This window comes from Rhinopithecus roxellana, chromosome 6, assembly GCF_007565055.1.
Source record: "Rhinopithecus roxellana isolate Shanxi Qingling chromosome 6, ASM756505v1, whole genome shotgun sequence".
In the NCBI taxonomy this organism is placed as follows: domain Eukaryota; kingdom Metazoa; phylum Chordata; class Mammalia; order Primates; family Cercopithecidae; genus Rhinopithecus; species Rhinopithecus roxellana.
The window spans coordinates 144,916,865-144,941,100 of record NC_044554.1 but is presented as its reverse complement, the minus strand read 5'-3'; the positions used below and the strand labels follow the sequence as shown (position 1 = coordinate 144,941,100).

At 37.1% G+C, this 24,236-nt stretch overlaps 1 protein-coding gene across 1 annotated transcript in view; it reads right to left on the bottom strand.

Moving 5' to 3' along the window:
• The window catches only part of HDAC9 (histone deacetylase 9), a 907,594-nt gene that overhangs the window by 14,190 nt on the left and 869,168 nt on the right, over positions 1-24,236 (bottom strand). The window contains exons 26-27 of the mRNA XM_030932454.1: positions 21,016-21,100; positions 1,174-1,321 (exon numbers count right to left, since the gene is read on the bottom strand). Of these exons, the coding sequence (XP_030788314.1) occupies positions 1,174-1,321; positions 21,016-21,100 (233 nt within the window). The remainder of the gene's footprint in view (positions 1-1,173; positions 1,322-21,015; positions 21,101-24,236) is intronic.

The window sequence follows — 24,236 nt, the reverse complement described above, 5'->3', positions numbered from 1 at the left end:
ATACAACTTTTCCCCCTTATTGCTGATCTGCTGTTTAAGTGGTTATGGGTAAGAGAAAATAATTGCATAAAAAGAAAATCTCTTATTCATTTTATCTCCTGCTCTTGGCCAAAACAAGATGTTAAATCCATTAAACTCTGAGTATCCAGTAAAAGCAAGAAAGTAGGAATGTTCGTATTTGTGCATTCTTGGGAAGATTGCCAACCTGTGCACTAGTAGCAGGATCTGCGTAATTAATGGTGATGTTATTGACGGAGGGAGTCTGATTTCCTTCTCCAGAGCAATTTAAGAGTGCAAGCTGGCAGAGCTTTAGCAAAGCCTCACCTGATTTGTTTTTAAATTGAGGAAATGTGACCTTGAAGTCAGCCATAGAAATCACCAATATTAATGTACATTTGTGGTGGTTTTGGTAGACTTTAAAGAAATTCTGAATGTACCATTTACTGTAGAACTGAATGATGAACACCAAATGCACAAACTGACAAACATTCCTTAAAAAGAGAACAAGCGAACCAAATCTTAGGTTAACTGTGTTTTTTTCTCCAGAAATCTATATTCATAGAAGATACATTAAAACCAATTCTGTCTTAGAAAATAAAGTAAAATTAGCCCCAAGTTCACACAGTCCTTTACACACAGTCTATTGTCTCCTTTGCAGGCAACTTCCACCTTTATCCAGTTGTTGGACCTCAAGGACAACCATGTAAGGAGTGTGTATATATTTTGGCTATCCAATGGTCTAGCATTTTTTCCATCTTCTACTCTCCTCTTTCTCTTTGTTATATCAGCAATTTCAAAATGATTAGAGAAAGGAAAAGAACATCTGGAAAAACAGAGATAACTAGGAAAAGGAGTTAAGCCCACAAGCAGCTCTTTCCATAACGAACTGCACTCAATTATCTGATAAAGCGTGATTTTTCTCACCATCTATCTCATCCCCTCTATTTCTCTGTGAACTGCAACCACATGCTCCAGTTCTGCATTTTGCATGAAGAATGAAGCAATGAATTCTTGATAGCCTAAAGCATGTGCTGTGGCATCTGTGGCTTTGGAGAGGACAAGTGGTGGAAGTGGAGGAGACAGGTGAAGGAAAGCCAGGAGGAAGTTTCACAAACATCAACGATGAATGTGGATGTGACTGACCCGGATTATTCCCCCATGCTGGATTCATACCTGGTGTCTTCCTGAGCAAAGGGCTGTTCCACATCCACTGTTAGGGAGGCCAGGGCAGAAACGGTCTCTGTCTCCTCTTGCAACTGAGCACCAGCCAGAGCACAGCCCCTTGGCACAGCCACCATCCTTACTGACTTCCAATACTTGCCTAGGAAAAACATCCATCATACTTTATAAGAATTGTAATTACAGCAGTAATAATCAGAATACTCACATAAGTCCAACTCAGAGAGTTGTTAAGTTAAAATTCCCCATGTTATACACAGTTGTAATTTGGTTTCTTGACTGTTATGATTAGGTCTGTTTCTCAATCTAAGAATGCCAAGTTGTGAAGTTCCCATATTCCCAAGCTGAATCTCCCCCTTGCTCACACAGCAATAAAGTGAGGAATAATCCATGGCCTCCTGAACTCACCCTCAGACTGACAGCTGTCTCTGCAACTAAGTAAGCAAACTCTGGGCTTCACGCTCCCTGGGAAACCCGCAAGAGACCAGGAGGCAGCACTCTTACAGAGAAAATGAATGGAATCGTACTGTTAAACATTGCTACTTGAATCATTAACTTTTAGAAAATGAAGTTGGAATATTAAAGAAAAAGAAAAGTCCAGAAATGCCAGCATGAATTGAATGGCAACTTTGCCAGAACAATCAGGTTTGTTAGTCCTGGATGTTCTTTCTTTCTCAACCTCAGGGTGTGTACTAGAACAATAATTGATTTAAAACTTTAATATATGTACTGGCTGATGTTGGAGCCCATCCATATGTCATACTGATGTTTCTTTTTTTGAGGCAGGAAAGGAGAAAGAGAGGAAAATAGAAGGTCATTTCATGAGAACATGCCAATGGGATAAATATGAAAGAGCAGAGTTAATGGCTTTCTTGCAGCCCTTAGGCTATTTTTTTGTGAAATGCTGAGTAGCCCCAAATCAAAGCAAGAGAATCTCCCTAGGTGCCGACATGACTCACCAGGTTAGTACTATCTCTGCAGCCTGACTGGATGGCAAGAACTTTGGTATGCAGTGTTTGCTTACTTCTTAGAAAAAAAAAATCTTGTTTGAGTGGAAAAGGCAAATGGATGAATGCTGGATTGGGCAGTAAGATAACAGAGTTCTGGACCCAGCGCTGCCATCCCAATGACGTTAGTGAGGCTTCGCAGGACTTTATTTCTGACTCTTGAAATAGGGAGATGCCTCAAATCTCTTGCAGCTCTAACATTTTATGATTGGCCTTTGCTTATCTTACTGTTTCATAGAGGAACAGATGTCACATTATGGGAGGATACTCAGTCTCCCCATCTGTTCCCCATGCCAACAAGATCATCTGACATAGGTGTCGGTTACTATTTAACTTGCTGTGATCCCTTATTCTGACCATAGTCTGAGAATCTAAAGCTTTTAATTTGCACCAAACAATAACAATTCTGTCAGTGAATCCAAAAACTAACATTTTTTGAAAGCTAAGGCTTTTCCACATGTTGAGGACACAAAGATGCTTCCCTAACACCAAGAAATGCATGGTCCAGGTGAGACAGCCCTGTTAGTTAAGAATTACAATTCTGTGTGTAAAATGCCCATGGTGATCTTGAACGGGAATAAGTAGAACATGTGTTTAAGGTGATGGGAAACTATGGGAAGACTTGCCAGGAAAAATAACACTTGACTGAGTATTTGAAAGACCATTAGAAATTAGAGTGCAAATGTGCTCCTAAAAAACCTAATAGTTGATCATCCTGAAGTGTTGATTGCCTTTCCAAATCTTTTCTCGATCTTCAGCAGAGCAAGTTGGTGGTCAAGGGATATCCCTGGAAGGGGAAACAGCACATACGAATATACATAGACTGGAGTCTCTGTGTTTTACTGGGTGACCATCAACTGCTGGGAATGACTGGAGCACAGGAAGAGTCTGGAGTGGGATGGATGAGACTGCTGTGGTAGGCAAGGGCTAATTAATACACACTCTTAAATGACAGACCAATGATCCTGGACTTCAGCCTGAGGATGATGAGGGGGCATTTTAAGCAGACAAGGTATACAATCACTCTTATGTTTTTAAAAGATCCCTTTGAAGAGATTACGGGTGATGGATTGGAAGGTGATAACAGTGGGGGCAGGAAGACTCATTTCACATCTTGGCAAAAGTCCAAGTGGGAAACGATGATGTCTAATCCAAAAGGAAGTAACAGAATCAAAACTAGAAGATGCTAAGAGAGATTTGGGAGGTTGCAAATGTATCTTTGGCCTACCCTACATCTCTCAACTTTGAAAGTTATCTCTGAATTGGAGTTGCATTCCCAGGGCCTAGTTTCCCTAGATCACAATGTCAAATATTATCCAGCTGTAATATTTCATGATTGGCCTTTCTTTATCTTACTGTTTCATGAAGGAACAGATGTGTCACATTCAGGGAGAAAATTCAGTCTCACCACCCATATTCTATGCCAATAAGACCTTCTGACATAGGGGTCCACTACTATTAAACTTACTTTCAAGTCAATGTTATTGTAGTATTACCCAAGTTGAAAATTCCATATGCCTTCTATAAGTACATATATTGTAATGAGTTACACAAGATATTATTATTAAACATTATCTTAGCAGATGACATTTACAAAGCTACTGATGCCTTAGGACATCCTTTTCTTGTTTTCTATGGCGGCTAATGTGGGGACTCTGACAAACACACTACATATGGCTAGTGGCTTATGGGTCAAATTGTAAAAGACTGTAGGAAAGACAAACTAGCATTATTGAGAACTAAATATGTGCCAAGACTGTGCTAGGTGTTTCTACATTTATAATTTGTAATTTTATTTAACCCTAGTGACAACTATTTAGGCAATGTCAGGTAGTGTTTTTGAAGATCACATGGCTAATAGGCAGAGGAGCTAAAATCCTTACTCAGCACTAATTTTAAATTGCCTCTTCCTCTGCACTTGGCTGTCCTCCACCCACCTTCCAGTAGACATAAAAATACCTAAAAGCCCAATTATAAAATTCTCAGCTTAAAAGAATTATGCATATTGCAAATTCTTTACTAAAGAAATAATCTTTGGAAATGATACGTTACCCTTGTACTTTAGATATGTGATTCAGTTGACCCACATTTTATTGACTTTATAGTTTATTTGGACAATGTGAGACAATCACGTCAAAACTAGTTCATTCTACTCTTCATTTCTCATAAAATTGCACTATTGCAAGTATCTTTTACCAGGTAAATTATTGAGGCTATCATAAAACTGGAGACAGGGCTCATTGAAGAGTATGAATAAGAACCTCATCGAAGGCTGGGTGTGGTGGCTCACACCTGTAATCCCAGCACTTTGGGAGGCTGAGGGGGGTAGATCACTTGAGGTCAGGAATTCGAGACCAGCCTGGCCAACATGGTGAAACCCCGTCTCTATCAAAAATACAAAAATTTTCCAGGCGTGGTGGTGCATGCCTATAATCCTAGCTACTTGGGAGGCTGAGGCAGGAGAATCCTTTGAACCCGGCAGACCAAGTTTGCAGTGAGCTAAGATTGTGCCACTGCACTCTACCCTGAGTGACAGGGCAAGACTCCACCACAAAAAAAAAAAAAAAAAACCTCATCGAAAATTGAGCTAACTAAAAGTATTTCCAGATTGGAGATCCCACACTAATCCGGGAGAAGTCACGGGATCACAATGGAGCACAATTTCCACATTTATAAAATAATAGTGGTAGGCTTAATGATATGAAAGTTTTATTCCTGCTCTCATTCTCACTTATTATGATTCTTCTGATCTAATGTTACATATCAATCTTGGATGTTACAATAAATTTGCTATGGCAGAAAATCTTTTTTTTTTTTTTTAATCTATGAGCCTATGGACTCTTGAAGAGGTCAGCAAAGACTCTTTGCACATAATATGCACATCTAGAATAAGCAAGGGCTTTAATTTTCAAGCATTGGGTTTTATTTCTCAATAAGAGAGGTCTAGGCCACAAACAAACATCTTTATTTCCATAACACAATCAGGACAGAAGGTATGCATTGTTAATAGCAATCTTTAAGCCGAATGACTGACCATGATCCTTTAAATTTTGGTCCATATGTATGTCAGTGCTAGGAAGGATTTAAAATAGTTGAGACCTTTTTGGATAAAATTTAATGTGTATAAAATATCCTGCTAAGTTAAGATTAAATATTAGAAGTTTGGCTTTTATCCACATGTATGGGTTTCCTGACTCAGAAATAACCCAAAAATTTAAATTCTATTTGGCCTCTGGCAAAGTCTATAAAAACAAGGGAAATATTCTACATTAATAATGCATTTATAGATCACTATCTCTATTCATAGAGGAGAATAATTGAAATGGAAGTGGATATAGCACTGCCTGTGCAATATGCAGTCAATTCAAGCACCATAATTCATGGGTTATATTTTCATGTGATGTGTAGGGTCTTTTCTTCCGTTACAGAAACAGATGTGCAAGAAAGTCCTATCTATTGGCATAGGAATAATAACACCATTATCACATATGAGAAATGAACCAAGGTTGACTGCTAGGTTTTTCAGGAGCTGTTATTCGTGCAGTCAAATATTAGTAACCAGCCACAACTGGGTTGCTCTCCTATGGCTACGCAACTGGCAAAAAACAAGAGTTTTCCATTAAAATTGGACATGCACACTCCCTCTTCAGTCATATCCTCTATCCTTACTCATTTTTCCCACTGTATAAATCTTACCACTTTTCAGCACTTTTTAAGGACTATCCAGCCTTCACCATCATGTATTTTTGTTTTATCTGGCAAAAGTAGCACAAATAATGAATCTACAATAAAGATAAAAAGTAGAGAATGGAATGTAGACAGTCAAGACTTTGAGGTGAAGGCCATAGATGGGGTTTCACTGGGTCACACAAGACCCAGGAGAGGGCATCCTGCAGGTACTCTGTAAATGGACTTCAGTATAAACCAGATTGTTATTGGAAATGGACAATTTGGAAAAATAGGCAGTTGCTGACTCATGAAAATCTGTGTTACACAAGTCACCTATCTACCAAAAGTTTTCTCAATTGAAAGCCCCTTGCTAATTTGAAAACTTCCTGACTCCAGAAATCCCCCTTTCCATCATCATTTTGGAGTCTTAGAGCTGTCACTCCTTCCCAAATTTGCTTTTTTTAACCTTCTTTCCATTTGAATGATATTCCTTTCATCTTTACACACCAGGTTCTCATAGGAAAAGAAGCTCTGCTAACCTTAACCTCTTGCTATCTCCTTCAACCGCAGAGATTATTAACACCTGGGGATTACAAAGAGCCTAAGTCTATGAATTTTCTGAAACTTGTTAATACGTTTTTAAGATACACTTTTTAGATAAATAGAGAACTTTGGCATGATCCAAAACATTGTTTAAATGCAAAAATTATGACACATTGAAAATTGGTGCATAAATTTAGTGACCAGGTAATTTTTCATCTAAATTGGAGCTATTCTGAGGCTAAATGCGGCTAAAAATAAAAATTATATGTTTTGGAAATGTTTGTTGGCCAAGAAATTATTTTTATTAGTTGGCCTATAAAATAGTCCTATTCAAAATTTATTTTTACAACTAAAATTCGTTTCAAAAAATAAAAATTGTGTAATTCATGTTTGTCAAAGCATGGCTACTAGCTTCTTCTTTATATTGATTATCTGAACCTTAGAAAATAACATAAGCAGAATTATTATTCCTGCTGAATATCACATATGTTAATCAGTTTTGTAGCTACATCGCTCACTGATACAATATACTGACATTTTTATGAAAAATGTATTATTTGTTTCAATGGGGTGTAAATATTTTAGGCTTTTTGATAGAATTGCCTATAATCTTGAAACCTTAATTGTATGGTTAATAAGTTTGAAATTTTTGGCATCTTTAATTTATCCTTCTCAAGAGACTGCAATAATTTTCATTGAGAAATAGTCTCTACAACTATGGTGCTACATGGTAAGCGCAGAACAATTTCTGCTAAAAGCAGAATATTTTCACTTTTAATTTTTAAAATACTGAAATGAGTAACTATTTTATTCCAAATGTTTCATGGTTGCTGTCTTATATCTCCTTTCAGCGTACTCCACTTTGGTAAACATTTTATGTAACACAAACAAGTTAAACGTCAGAAAGTTTTCTTTGTTTTTGACTCTTCAAAATTTTACAAAATTTAGATGCTGCTATGTCTTCAACTTCACTCATTTTCTTCTTCTGTACTGCATAATCTGCCATTAATCCATCCAAATTGCAGACTTTTAAAAATATCAAATGTTGCATGTTTTGTCTCTAAAATTTCAATTTGCATGGTTTTTATATTTTTAATTTATCTTTTCATTACGTTTACACTTTCCTCTTCACATTGGAAGTACATTTTTAATGTTCTGAGTCAGTTTCTGTTTATTGATTTGCCTTGTGATCCCTTTCCTATTAAATGTTATTAAATGTTATTACCTTTATAATTAAATCTTATCAAATTATTTATAAAAATTGTGTACTCCATAAGTAATGCTAAGTACATTCCTGCTCTATAAGATGTTATGTCCCACCAAAATTTAAATTTGTATATCAATGCAAAACCAAATGATTTTATTATCAGTATTACACTTTTACCAAAATTTATAATAAATAACTTTCACAATAATTCCCTGCTTTCTTTTTTGGGCAACTTTATTTACAAAAGCTTTACTTTGATTCTATAAATTGAATGAAATATATAGAAGAATTATTATTAATTAGTGATTTTCCTGTTTGAAGCAATTAAGGACACTGTATCATTTGCAAGAAATTATGCTAATGGAGTCAAGAAAGAACAATTATTACCTCACTCCTGAACTTTTAAAAGTAATACTAGAAACTGAAAATTGATTTACAAAATTTTAAATTATAGTCATTTTACCTAAATAAAAAGTAATGTTTCATAGAGCATTACATAAATGCACCTTCTGCAAATGCACTTCTTAAATTGTTCCTTTTGGTTTTAGTTTTTATTTTTGTTTTGCTTTGGTCAATAATAACTAAATTTTAAGGTAGAAACTGCTGCTTCTTAAACAGCATTGTGTCTTCAGTGTTCATCTGTGATTTAACTCTGTCCCCTTGGTGAATAATGAATATTGACAAACATTTTGTTCAAGTTACATATTCATTATCAACTCGCTTGGGAAATAGAAGTAGAGCACTCATTTTTAAAATTCACATTCACACTTGTTTGTGAGCTCATTTCAGCCAATAATGTTGATAGCGAAATTAAAATATGTAACAAAACATAAAACAAATAAATACATAGCGAAGTTGTAATGTATAACAATTGACAAAATCTCTGTAGCAAAAGTATTGAGAGTGTAAATGCTGTATGGAAGGCTGGTCCTATTTCCTGAACATATCTTATTCATACCTAACTGCTGATTTCTTGAATTTTCCCCTAACTCTATCTTCTTTTTTGTTTGTTTGTTTGTTTGTTTGTTTGTTTGTTTGAGTCAGAGTCTTGCTCTGTCGCCCAGGCTGGAGCGTGGTGGTACAATCTCCCCTCACTGCAACCTCTGCCTCCTGGGTTCAAGCGATTCACCTGCCTCTGCCTCATGAGTAACTGGGATTACAGGTGCGCACCACCACGCCCAGCTAACTTTTGTACTTTTTAAAGTAGAAACAGGGTTTCACCATGTTGGCAGGCTGGTCTCAAACTCCTGGCCTCATGATCTGCTTGCCACGGCCTCACAAAGTGCTAGGATTACAGGCGTGAGCCACCAGCACCAGGCCCCTAACTCTATCTTTTAACAGCTTGGTAGCTTCATGCATGTCACAAGCTACAGCACTGACTACAGCACCCATGACTGGTGTGCCAGGTGGTAGCAATGTTGAGTATTTCTTCGTTTTCTTCCCAGACCAGAAATTTAGATATCATTTACAACTGGTATCCATGAGGACCCTGCACACTTTTCTTAAAAGGGAAGCTCTAGTTAAATCAGAGAAGGACCTGGAAATTGTCACTCTTTACAATTCCTCTTCCTTTTCTCCCTATGCCTGCACCTGCAAATAAATTACTTGTACATGACTCCTTGTGTATCAGAATCTGTTTCTGGTAGAAGCCAAACCAAGATAGTCTCCCAACATATAACAGATGTAAGAAAAACCTGGTAGGAATTGTTCCTTTCATACATCTCAAGCGTCCTCTCTGTCAATGGTTTGATATATTCAAACCCTGAGACACATATTACTAAAATGCATTGAATGTTGCATTAGAAACCAATCTTTTTTTGAAAATTAACTTTTATTGAGTAATAAACTATGCCATGTCCTGGAAATAATAGTGCCAACGTGAATAGTGAATTATCTCCCTGTACATAGAAAAACATGGCTATTCCAGTTTTCTTAGCAAGCCTGAAGGCAGATTAAGGGGTATTAGATGAAATGAATACTCATATTCTGGGGAAGAGTCAGTCTCTTGGATACGGAGATGTGAGTGCATTAATCAGAAGCTATTTATGAATAATCTGCAAAGCTAATTTGTTAACCCACCAAAGAAGTATAACTTTTATGAGGGCTATACTATTACTGTCAGGATGACCAGTCAATTTTATTCCAATTTCACTACATGGGAAACGATATTGCATTCAAAGGATTGTTTCTATCACTCAGTGATATGGTTAGGCTTTGTGTCCCCACCCAAATCTCATCTTGAATTGTAATCCTCATAATCCCCACGTGTTGAAGGAGAGAACTGGTAGGAGGTGAATGGATCACGGGGATAGTGTCCCCCATGCTGTTCTCATGAGTCAGTGAGTTCTCAGGAGATCCGATGGTTTTATGTATCCGACAGTTCCTCCTTCACACATTTGCTGTCTCTTACCTGCCACCATGTAAGATATGTCTCTTTCCCTTCCATCATAATTATAAGTTTCCTGAGGCCTTCCCAGCCCTGTGGAACTCTGAGTCAATTAAACCTCTTTTCTTTTGCCCAGTATTGGGCAGTTGTTTAAAGCAGTGTGAGCATGGAGTAATACACTCTTACTTTTTGCTTTTATTACCTACCATGCATTCTGATTTTGCAAATATCGGATATGGATACTTTCGTAGATCTTACAGGTTGCCATTAATCAAATGATCATGCTATACGAGTACACGTCTCACACTGAAATAAGCTACTGAAATGAAGGTACTGCATTCTATGAAATTATAAAAATAATCTCATAATCAGAAAGTGTATATCTGATCAAGGGACAATTAAGCTGAGCTATGAAGTATGTATAGGAGTTAAGTAGTCAAAGAGAGGAATAGCAGGAAAAATATATGAAGGTCTTGAGGAAGGTGGAAAAACAGCACACTAAAAGAACTGAAAAAAGGTAAGTTGGGTCAAGAGAAGAAAGCAGTAGAATGGTAATGGGCCCATTTAGGCTTGGTAATTATAAGTTTATAAGAGGTCAAACCACTATACGTCATGACAGTCTCTTGAAGACCTGCATTGGAGAAATCTCTGGAAGACCAGCGTCAGGGAAAGTTGTTTGTCATGTATATCCAGCATTGAGATTTTCTTAGATCGGTAAAGTTGTAGGACAAGACTGTTGGTAAGGTAGATTGAAAGGCAGAAGGGCAAATGAATGTTATAATTTTAATGCTGAATGGAAAAAGAAGTGAAGACAGGAAAGGGCAATGAATGAGGAGAAATGAGGAATTAAACACTAGACAATAAAACAGTACCTTAAGTGTGCAAGTCAACAATTCTATGACATATGGGTATAATAGCCTGATGTATCCATCCCATCAGAGATAGGCTTGCCATTGTTGCTTTAGGATTCACCTTTTTAGGTCTGCTAAGACAGTAACAGATGGTATCCTTTCTCATTCTTTATCCATAGGAGTTTATGTCTTTAGAAAAAAAGAAAACTTTATTATTGTTTTAGTGGGTTTCCATGACGAAGTGAAAATAAATGAATATTCTTTATTGTCAGTATTTGAAAGTAATCCTCCTCCATTTTAACTCCACAAATAAGGCTTATTATTCTGATATATCTCATTTCTGCTGACTCTCCCTAGTGCCTTGTGTTATTGTGCATTGGATTTTATTCATTTTTTAAAATATGTATGTATTTGTGTATTTGAATTCATATTTTGTTGGGCTTGATCTCTGCACATACTGAGGGTCTAAATTAGAAATACATTCCTCCAGGAAGGAATTTTATTGACTTTCTCCAGAACCCAGGAGTGGACAAAGATCAAAACTCTTTAGTATCTATCAAACTCATATCCCTTTGATGCAGATCTCAAGCTTTCTTGTGCATTATAGCACTGATGCCATTATTTGCTCAGAGATATTCTGCTTTTTTGTGTTACTTACTGCTTCTTATTAAATTTCAGCTTATGTTTTTTCCCCTCTCCTATTTGCTGACATTCCAGCAAGCCCACTAATGTATTACAATAGATTGTTTTAATGTATGCAGACTCTATTACATCTTAGGAGAGGCCTGTTATAGTGTCTATCCTGTTCTACTTGGGAAGAGGAAATCTGGTAGAACACTGTTCTCATTTTTCTTTTTTTTTTTTTCTTTTTTTTTTTTTTTTTGAGGCGGAGTCTCGCTCTGTCGCCCGGACTGGAGTGCAGTGGCCAGATCTCAGTTCACTGCAAGCTCCGCCTCCCGGGTTTACGCCATTCTCCTGCCTCGGCCTCCCGAGTAGCTGGGACTACAGGCGTCCGCCACCTCGCCCGGCTAGTTTTTGTATTTTTAGTAGAGACGGGGTTTCACCGTGTTAACCAAGGTGGTCTCGATCTCCTGACCTCGTGATCTGCCCGTCTCGGCCTCCCAAAGTGCTGGGATTACAGGCTTGAGCCACCGTGCCCGGCCCACTGTTCTCATTTTTCAAACGGAGTGGGAACAGGAAGGTCATATAGACGCTTTAATAGAAAGAAAATGGGCTTTGACATCACAGTGAGACCAGGATTAAAATCTTAGTTTTACTGCTTACCAGTAGAAAGAACTTAAACAAGCTACCTAAACTTAGTAAGTCTCAAGTTATTCATGAACAAAATGAGGAAAGAACTGTGCATTGCAGAATTATGTGAGGACTAGAAATAATATATGTAAATACTTAGGAAATAATCTTCCCTTAAACCTGACTTTCTTCTAGTATGTCCTGTTCTCAGAGAATGGTATCATGGTATTATGTGTGTGTGTGAGATTGATGTGGGTGCTAACACCTGAGTATATGATTACAAAGTATTCCTACTCTTTCATAATCCACAAAGAGTTTTCAGTCCTAGAAGCATGCATAGTTTTATTTCATTTTCTTGGTTTAATTAGTTTTCCCTTGGTAGATGCGTGAGTGAAAAAAAATTGCAGATACAGTTGGAATAAAAAACACCCCCCAAAATTGTGTCCCATAGCAGATGGCAGATTTTTCTTTTTTATTCTGATACATTCTAGTATTAGGGCACCATCAACACAACAACCAGACTTTCAACATTTGAAGAGAATGGTTAATTAGAAGTTCAAAATCAACTTTCACAAAGTCATGTGTACAAGTCTGACCTGGCTGTGATACAAGCGAGGGTTGGCAGGGTTAATAGCGGGAAAATGCCGAATGCTGCTTTTCTTCAATGAAGGTCTGCCTGGCCCAGGACTCTAACGTCAAGGCCTCTGTCTAAAGCCAAAGAATATATGACAAATAGCAGCTCACACCTGACAACAGTCAGGGCTTTAAACTCAACAGGGCAGGGATTTGAAATTCTGCCAATCCTTGCATTTTTTTCTGATTAGATGTATTTTACAAGTTTATAGGGGGCTCCAAAGTGGACGCACAGCTCCATGACTCCTTGTAATTTGGCACTGAGCTTCCAGAACTGACTGTGGGTAAATCTCAATTAGCCAGAACGTCCCACATTCCAAATTTTAACTCAAATTAAATTTTATTTAAATATGTCACTTTGGGAAGAAATGGGAAAAATCTCTACACAAAAATTGCAAAAGGTATCAACTTATTTGTGACATAGTGTAACTTACAGGCTAAGAGGGAAGACTGGATCTAGATTGCTTGGTTTATGATCTTGCTTTCGCCCACTCATTAGCTGTGTGACCTTGGGGAATACAATGAACCTTGATGTGCCTCAGTTTACTTCACTATAAAATGGGAATGAAAATAGTAACTACTTTACAGGGTTCTAAAGAAGATTAAATGAATTAATTTTTAATAGTACCTCATTATATACTGTAAGCGCTCAGTATTATTACATTATTTATTATTTGCTAACATCTTACAGGGTTTGTATTGTGTAAATAATTTCATCCAATGTTCCTCTGTAACTTCAATGCAGTGAGAATGTATATTCCGAGGACACTGCCTTCTCCCCAAACCATTAAGACTTTCGATCAGCAAAGTGTCTTTTTCTAAAGTCTAATATTTTTCATTTCCTTTCAAACCTTTTCTTTCTTCACAATTTCCTATCTGGGAGCTGATCACCACCATCTTCTTAGTTTTCCAAGCCAGAAAACCCAGAAATTATTAATCCTCTCCCTGTCAGTCAATTACCATATTATACCAATTATACTTCTGAATTAAACTGCTCACATCTGACAATAAGCCCTGATAATCTCCTGTCTTCAGAGCAAGCACAATCTTCTGATTTGCAGCCTTTATCATGCTCCTTCCCTGCTTGAAATAAAACCTCAAATGGCTATGAGCTAAAAGCTCCTTTCCAATATTGGGAATATCTTCTTGTCCTTCTCCCCTGGATCTCAATAGGATGCACACACAAAAAAGGCAGAAAATAAAAATGAAATAGATGAGGACAAAAAGAAAGAAGAAAAACTGAGTCTGAGTTTGAATTTTGATGTGGAGTCAAGAAGCTAGTAAAGTCTGTGAGATAATTTATGCAGCACATGTTGCAATCTGGAGAAACAACCCTTTTAGTTGTGTACATAGCCCGATGAGGTCAAAACATTGGATAACTTCTCCACCAACAAGAGATGTATACAGATTCCTTTCAGTTTAGAAACAATTTGGATTTTCTCCTGGATTATCTGATGTAAATGCCCCTTCTCCTTGGAGTAGGGCAGGTAGAGGATATTATAATGATGAGAGAGGATGGTATTTCAGATAAAAAAGACAATGGTTGTTATCCTTACGGTAACATTACATAAAATATAGTCTTATTTTACTTTTATAGCCTTTTCCTTCAATTCATGACCAGTTCTCTTAATCGTCAAGAAAACTAGGTACCACATATTTTGATTATCCATTCTAATACATTGACAGTGTTTATTTAGTATTTTATTTTACCAATGAGTTATCTCCCATTGGAAATATAGTAAAAAGTAAAATCAACAAAATTAGCATTCCTTTGTTCTTTTCTAGTATCAGTTGTTACTTCTAAGACTAGTTCCCAGAACTACAGATATAATAATAATATTAGTAATAATAATAGGAAGAGGAGGAAGAATAAGAGTAAAGAATAACAATAACATAGGGGAAGAGAAGGAGAAGGAAGACGTCATTCACTCAAAAACACACACACATACTAAACATAAGTCAAGCACAGTTCTGACAAGGAGTAGGTGTCAAATATACTTGCCTCTCATCTCCCAGGGAAAATCTGATTTCATTCTTATTACTCTAGAATGTGTGAGTGTGCTCTGTGCATTGCTGGTATGGAACCATACAGACGACTGATTATGCGTTAGTCAATTACATAGTTACTTGTAACATTCCCCGGCAACAAAGGAAATCATGTCCCTTTTCAAATTGTCCTCAAAAGTTGGATACGTTCTGAGGACTATAAATTCACTTCTCATTGCCCTAAATAATACTGTGTGTGTGTGTGTGTGTGTGTGTGTGTGTGTGTGTGTGTGTGTGTGTGTATGTATTTAAAGCAATAGAGGATTAGTTATACTTACAAATTTTATACACAAGAAACATGGAAATTACTCCTCTATTTATGTAAAATACATTTGACAAAGCATATGGTGAAATTGCAGGTACTGTCCATTCCTCATTCTTGCCTGTGCCACCATTTTGCCTTGGTTGGCATAATAAGAAATTCTAAAAAGACCTCAATTCACTGAATAAGGGATAATTCCTAGAGCGGGGAAAACTGAAAGTGGAGCTACAGGCAGAAAATTCCTACTGTTCTTTTAGGATTCTTCTACCTATTTGCCACTTTGTTGCCACAGTGGCACCAACTTAGAAAAGCAATTCTAGTGATGTGTCATGTCATTCCTGGTGAAATTCCTCAAACAAATGACTTGCTCATTGTCACATGGTTGTTGAGTGGAGGAGAGGATTACAATGAAATTCATATCATTTAAAAATCTCCTACATTGGTGTTTCTCAACTTGTCAGAAGCAAACCACTGCAGGGTTGTAGCAAAATTGTGAAAAAATCCTCAAATCCTTGTGCACGTATATGTTTCCTTGATCCACAAAAAAAAAAGATGCTATGATTATCATTATTATCATTCAAGAACTCCATAAAATTGGTTGACACTTAAAAGGAATACTCTTCTCACTAAGAAATATAAATAAGTAAAAGGAAACTATGGCTTTATACTTGTGGTCCTCATATTTTGGGGTTTCACAGATTAATATCAATATCATTCATTACATGTTTTTAGAACTTAAAGTGATAGTCTTTGAAGCTAAATAAATTTACTTTTATGGAAAACTCACTTCATGGTTCCTCTCCTCCCAAATCTGTGAAAAAGTTATAATGGGCCAGCACCGGTATAAAAAGTGGTGTTTCAGAACCCTGGCGCCCAGCATGCCATGCAGAAAAGTGAAAGAATTCAATGGTGCGTGGATGCTGTAAATCACTAGGGTGGGTTTCAGGAAAGGAAACATCCATGTGAGAGTTCTTTATCTTACTCCGGACTGACTCGTTACTGGCATCACTTGTTGATTATTACAGCCAGTTAGCCAAGTGCTAGATCCAGCTCTGACAATTGTCACCCCAAGCTTACCCATGGAAATGGCAACTCACAAAAATAATTCATGTTCTTCCTAACTTAGAAATGACTCATCCTTGAGGGTCATGAAGGTAGGAGAAGAAATGAGCTCTCATGTATTTTGCTTGGTCTTTTTAATCCCTCATTCTTCTGCATGAGTGTGCCAAGGAGTATAAATATATGAGGTTAGCTACAAAAATCAATCCAGGCTTAAGAATGTGGCAAACATTGACAGACTAGCTCATTCATTCATTCAACACACATTTGCAGGGCACCTAATACATACTAGAGACTGTGCAAAAGATATGGTAATTAAAAACTAACAGGAACACAGCAGAAATAGTATCTGCCATCAAAAGATATTGTGCTAAGTTGCCATGTATTGCAGAATTTCCTTCTGTAGGTCTGAATAATATTCTATTTTATGTCTATACAACATTTTCTTTACCTACCCATCCACTAATGGACACCTAGGTTGCTCCCATCTCTTGGCTATGGTGAATAGTGCCACAATGTACTGAGACTGCTGACATCCCTTTGAGATTCTAATTTAAATTCTTTCTGATAAGTCTTCAGAAAGTGAGATGGCTGAATCATATGGTAGTTCTATTTTTAATTTCTTAAGGAATAACATGAAACTTCTTTTCCATTTTGTCATCTCAAAGATAATTGACCCTTGTATGCCATCTATCATGTTAAGATGGAACCAGACCCTCTCCTGTCAGGAAGGGTCTTCACCTGTCAGGAGAAATCATTGCCCTGCTGTGGCCTGGTAAGGCCTTTTCTCTTCAGCTGGATGAGCAACACAAACAAGGACAGAACAACATAAATGATCCTGTTGGAAAATATTCACATACATGTGGCCAGGCAAGGAGCCAATGCTAATCACAGTCTCCAGCACCTGCATACTCTCAGTTGGGGGGCTCAGCTCTCAAAAAGAAATTCACAGGAGACCTGTCAGCACCTTGCCATGTGCCTTGGGATAAGGCTATCTAAAAACTTGCCTGAATGTTTCCCACATGCTACAGACCTGCTTCTCAACAGTAACGTAGTTCTCTGATACTGTCGTTCTAAACTGCAGCACAAAAGAACCCTTCAGAACCTGGGCTAGGAGGTGGGCTGAAATCTGAACAGCCCCCAAAGTTGAAAGGAGGCACTTGTGTGACACTCAGAGACGTATGTGAAGAGGAAGTGCTCCTGTTGAACAAAGACTACCTTCAGGGGCGGCTTCATAATGGGTAACCTGTGCAGTTGCGAAGTGCCCCACTCTCAGAAAGACCCCATGCTTGGTTCAGTGCTTTGCTGCTACCCTCTAGGAATTACTAATTTTTTAACAAGGAAGAGTTCACACAGTTTCATTTTGAACTGGGTCTCACAGATTAAGTAACCTGTCCCTACCACTTTCTCTGCCAAAGGGGAAATGAGGAACACAATTAGGGTCCTGGAGTCCCAAAGGAGCAGGTGAAATGGAAGCATGGGTTATAAAACAGGGAGAAGCAAGAGTGCAATTTCATATCTTGTAAGGAAGTCAAGCACTGTTTACTAATCAGGGAGCCCACAATTTTAATTTCCCAAGCCATTATGAAGTTTGAGACTCTGAAATACCCACTCTATTTTATTGCTCTGTGGACACTAGAGGGCTCTTTTCTGTTCCTTTAGTATAGAAGAGTGGCCCCAAAGACATGCAATTATAACCACATAAAAATGCACCACACAGTGGTCAAAGCCACAGTGCTGAACCACTTTCTCACTAACGATTTTCACTCCACTTCTCAAATGGTGAGAGATCGCTTTCTGATCTTGCGTTTTCTTTCATTTTACAAACCTCAACCCACTATTCAGAGCCCTCTCAAGTGACATTTACGTTGTCCTTGTGGTGATGCTACTATCATTCCTTCTTGGTAAACGTTTTTTGACATCACCATCACCTTGACTTTCTACCTGCTCAAGTCCTACCTACTCAAATCTGCCTACTTTTAATGACCAGGCTCCCATGCACGTCACACCTGCTGTCAACCTTTCCTGGAGGGACATCCAGAGACAAAAAGATATAATTCCTGTCCTCCTGACGATTATCCTCTAATTTAGAAATCAGAGCTAACAGACATTTAAATATCTGATATTTTTAAGAGAAACATTGAAAATAAATATACCACATCAGGACTGGCTACAGAATTTATAGGGCCTGGTACAAAATGAAAATATGGGCTGCTGCTTTAAAATGCAGTAAGAATTTTAGGCAGCAACTGCAAGAGCCTTACACTAAGTAAGCATGGGGCCCTTCTATGTGTGGGACCTATGTGACCATGCAGGCTAAATGCCCATAAAGCTGGTCCTGATTTTCACTGGCCTGAATTGAGTCACGTACCCATTTCTTAACCAACCACTGTTAAGTGGGTTGACTGACTTAGACTGAAAACAGCTCCCCTGGAGTTTGAGCTAAGTTGAACTTCCCCTGAGATGCATGATATCTGGTGGCAGATTCATTAATAAAACCAGACTCCTTTTGAGTAGACGTGAAGAGTGCATTGTTTCTGGGTATACCAAAATCAGTGTCCACCACACCATATATCCTTGACTCAGGAGGAGCTCTGGTTGCTTATGGCCTTTGTTGTTTGTGGTCTCGAAGAGTTATTCAAGTCCTATGTACTCAAATCTGCCTACTTTTAATGGCCAGCCTCCCATGCACTTCACACCTGCTGTCAACCCTTCCTGGAGGGACATCCAGAGACAAAAAGATATGATTCCTGTCCTCCTGATGATTATCCTCTAATTTAGGAAACAGAGCTAAGAGACATTTAAATATTTGATATGTTTAAGAGAAAACATTGAAAATAAATATACCACTGAACCACCATATATTGGTCTCAAGAAATTATGGCATTACTGGATCAGCAATAATGCTCCAAGCTGGGTGGGGTACTCATTAAGAGTTTAGAAGGAAATGGATTTCACAGACAAGTGGTCAGTGTTGGGTGGTGTCAAATGCAGTTTGGGGCAGAAAAGTGGAATTTACAATCCTTAGCGGCAGGATACTCCTACAGCAAGTTTTGATAGTAGCTTCAGTCTTTTTCAAGAGTCAAACAGGTTTGCTTGGCTAGAGCAGACTGCAGAGGTCACTTGAAAACATCAGTGGTGAAAGGAAAAAACTATGCAGTGAAAAGCCATTACTAGGAAATGAGATCCAATGTAAAAGGCAACAGTAGAGTTTCTAAAGATGTACAGCAATTATGACTTTTTATACCTAAATGGAAATAGAGTCCTTCACTTCTGTTGTTCTTTTCAAAGCATTTTCACTCTTTCTTCAGTTATCCAACATGCTGTTCAGCTCTGAAGAACCAAACTCAGGCTATATCACTGTCAAGCAACCTTCCTTACTTTCCAGTCCCTCTCACCCCCAGTTGAAAGGGACTGAAGAAACAGACCACCCCTTCTCCATGACCTGTGTACTCTGTGAATACTGTATTGGAATTATTTACTTGGTTGTCTTTCACTCATTGGACTGTTAGCTCCCTGATGCGGAAACTATGTCTTCTTCCTCTTCATAACCTCTGTGCCTTGGTAATTGATCAACATGTAATAAGAGTTCAAAAATGCCTATTGAAGTGATATACTCAGAATATACATAGGAACAATCAATTTTAACACTCTGTGTATGTAATGGCTAAACAACGCTCAGAAAAAGATAATAATATGCATAAAGACTGAGATATTTTCATTCTATTAATGACTTGAAAGCATACATTGGATTGCATGTGGATGAATAGGAGAATGCTGTCAAAGATCACTTCAAGATTCCTTGCTTTGAAATCTAGAATGACATACAATAGACCCTCTTTATCTAGCCCTAGAGGAAACAAGACAAAGACAGGACAATGGCAGGATTTTCTTCTCAAGCTTATGAAATCACCTCCAGCCTTTCCTTCTTTGTCTCTGTCAGTTCCTGTACTTTAGGCTTATATCAGAGATGTGAATAGTGCACCCCAGCATTTGAATGTTTTTCTATCCCTAAAAGTCTTTGAAATTTATAGTTTATTTCAGTTATGACATGTAGTCAATAAATGTTTATGGGGTACATATGGTCCTCAGTCCCAGCACAAGTGAGATTAAGTGGAGAATTATTTTTAGTTCCTGTATGGCCTGATGTGTAAATATTCACAGTATCAGATAAATGGGTAATTTAACTCCAGTCAACACATATCTCCAAATTGCTACTGAACAAGCAAAGGCAATGACCCAAAGACATAGCTGGCAAGTGGCTTCTTAAATGGCACTTAATAAATGCTTCTACAGGACAGTAGCAAACCTAAGGATTTTCCTAATTCTCCTTGACACCTAATATTGCCCTTTGGTTTTTCTCTTCATGCTAATCTTCATGTTAGTTTGTGCTTGATTTCAGCATGTGTGTGCACTCATGGGCACTTATGTGTATGTATGAGTGTGAAGGGAATTGGATAATAAAAAAAGCCTATGACTTAACCCTGTTTTGTTAAGTTGGATTTTCCCACACAGAGGCTTTCTCATTAATTTTTTTCCTCTCTTGACACACATAAATCAGTAAATGATTGCTGAATTCCAACATCATTAGGAGATAACTACCCTTCATTAAGATTGGATTACAAAATCACAATTTCTGCATTTATTTCATGATTCTGGGTAAATGCTTAGTGTTCATAACGGTAAAAAATCCAAACGCCTGAAACACATGAGAAAAAGAGGATTCTAAATCTAGAGTCTCTACGTTTTGTCATCAGTGTAAGATAAGATTGCTGCATTAAGAGCAACACAGTAAGATATATATGTAAGAACATATGTGCAAATTATAACTCTAAATAAATGTTGCTTTGTACTATAATTCTCAATATAATTTTAGTTAGTTTTACCTGATTAGAATTTTTTAAAAAACTTTAAAGACATACTTTGAATTTCAATGATCTTCTGTAAAGAAATAACAGCATTCATATTCGGGCTTTGGTGGAGAATATCTTCTGCAAGCGGCTCCAGCTGCAAGAATAGTAGATAATAATATGAGCAGAATATTACGACTTTATAGTAAGTCTCACAGAAGCAAAGCAAATTGAAACAACCTAATCCTCAGGAAAAGCTTGCTCCGAGAACTAGTTAACATTTTGCTGATATTAGTTCTAAAAGTGTAGCCAGTTTTATTTTCTGTTTTGCATCCATGTAATTGAATTCCAAGGGGCTTTTCCATTGGTCACAAGACTAATCTATGAAGTCCCTGAAGCAGGTGCATGTCTGTGTATTATTCATTAAAAATCTGAGTTATTTGTGTAATTTTTGTAGGTTCCTGGAAAACCAAATTCCATCATGTCTGTATACGCAGCTGGGCCCTGCAAACAAAACCTCAGGGAAGTTGCAATAGACAGAAAGTGGGCAGTCTATTATCCATACTTTCACAGTGTTTTTACATCTAACCACCTTGTATACATTTGAACACTTCACGATAGAAAGCCATGAGACACAGCTGCTTTTATTCAAAGGCCATTGAATAAAGTAGTAGAGAAAGGGTTCAAATAACCAAATGTAAAATAATTGTACAGTTTCATTTAACTTCTACTTTATTCATAACTATGCAGATGTCTGTGAATAGCACAGGCCAAATTCCTACCTTGCAAATCTATCACGATCTTCTGGAATTACACTAATTTTTCATGGAGAAGCTCAGCAAACATTGCTTTGCAAGAAATGAAGAGAAGCTTTAAATAATTTATAGAGCCTATTTGTCAGACCTAAGTCTGCTAATGCATCCCTCAGAATGCCGTGCTGATTAGCTTGGCATGTTGCAGCAGAAAGCGCAAGGCTAGGGCCCTTGCAAATAAAATAGTTGTCCAGCTATTGTGACCCAAAAAGCAAATAAAGTAATAGTAACAACAGGATTAACAAAAAAGTAGTTTTCCTAGAAATGTTAAGGTTAATCATCTCAAATAAGAACTGGTGATCAAACTATAATATGGCATGAATGGGAAGCGATGTCACTAGATGCATCAAAGCACGAACTCATCTATGTCTCCTCATCTGTAGGAAAATCTAAAAAAACACAAGGATTACAAGTTTCCACCGCATATGTGAGTGAATCTTCCCCTCAGGGTCTCTCTGAATTGATTATTCTATTCTTCAATCATGAAATCTAAAATAATAGCACCTTTATTCCAGATGCCATAGGATAACAGACTAGCTCAGGGGTATTTATACATGGGTAAATTCACTAACTATAACTTTCCAGAGTGTTTTTCTTAGCTGCCAAAGAAAAACTTTTAAACATCAAAAGGTTTATTTGCAATACAGTTTGGTGAGAGGAAAAAAAAAAAAAAAAAATCACCACCACCGCTCAGTGGCAGTACAAGGTTCTGAAATAAACTCTTAAAACTCGTTAAAATCATTTTTCAAAATCTGGTATTTCAAATTGTATCTTCAAGGATATGTTAGTCCAGTAACACTCTCTTAACTCAGAGGAACTACTGAGTCATAAACTGTAGCTTACTTGGAAAACTCTTATGTATCGGACAAGGTTCAGAGAGCTACTTTGCTTCTAAATAATTTTTGCTCCTTTCTTGGGGCTTAGAGAAAATAATTTTAAATAGAAACTAGGTAGATTTTACTAATAAAATATCATGAAATGACACTCTATGTTCCAACATTTAAGAACAAAAGCACAAGGCTATGTCAGCATATTTAGCTCTTCAAAAAGCTTCCCTGTGACTTTGGGGTAAAAATGCTGACAAATTGAAAGGTGCTGGATCCTGGAAAGAAAGCTATAGGCAGATCATATATGTAAAACATCTAACTTCTGGTCTCTTGAACACTGAGGTTTGGGCTATTTTAAAGACTCAGGTTATATAGAATGCATATGTGATTCAGGGTGTTGAGAGTAAAATACAAACACCCCTAAACCCCCAATTTAGAATCTTCAGTTAGATGCAAAAGGGTTGTGTCTACTTTGAAAAGCAATTCAGAGAATTAAGGCAATTAAATTGATCATTTAAACCTCCCAAACCATTTCCCTGCATGTTTTAGTTGAATGTCATTTAGAGGATTTAACCTTCAGTAAATTGCCCCAATTTGTTTCATTTTGAGTGTATACATACAGACAGAGCTGAATTCAGAAAGTTCTCAATGTAGGTTCTTTATTTTTTCTCTGGTAGCTATGCAATGGATAATATTCTCTTCGTTGGCAAGAAGGCAAGTGGCATTTAGAGTCTGTTTTTATAAAATTAAAATCTTTTACAGCGGGACCACAGAATTGGATTGTCTTTTCTAGAGAGTTATTTATTTAATCACTCACAATTATAAGCACTAACAGCATCTGATTGATGCATCCACTTAATAAATATTTATGAGTGCTGCTCATTATTCATAATTTAATAACTAATAAAATAATATTAAATAAATATTCATTTTTTATACATTTGGAGCAGAAAATAAGAATATGTGGTAAAGTTTTGTTATGTATTTAATTTAGGTGATTAGATACAGCAAAAATAGTGGCGATTGAGGTAAATCAGCATTACTAGAAGTTATTAAAAGATAATTAAAGAAGTAATTTATACAAACAAGACAACTTTTGCATGCAAAAGTTACAGAAAGATAAAGCAGATGCAAATGTAGGAAATAGTACACACCCATCATGCCACCTCTGTTGAACAATTCTGTTAAGTAATGGTAATCATCATGGAGTTATAAGATACACTAGATAATTTTAACACAACCTCTTGATGCTTAAAACTCTCATCCAGCTTAATCGTATCTAAAGCTTAATCACAAGCATTACTCACACCAATTCTTTACACAGGTTTTCAGGCTCAGTGACAGGGAAGTTTATTTTTCTACATCATTTTCAGAAAGTTATGATAACGTATTGACAAGACTCAGATGTTTGTTAAGTTGCATATACCATATACATTCTAAGTACCGTAGCTATTTTAAAACACTGTAAAATTGTGGCCATTATCATCTTATAAGTAATTTCCTGGTTCTTTAGAATCAGATCATTTAAATAGTCAAAAATCATTTTAGTTGCCTAAGATTCATCTATAGAAAGAGGCGAGGGATATTCTTGGAGAAGCTGTTGAGTAAGACTTTTAAGATTTACGCTGTACTGATGAGATATGAAAAACAGCTC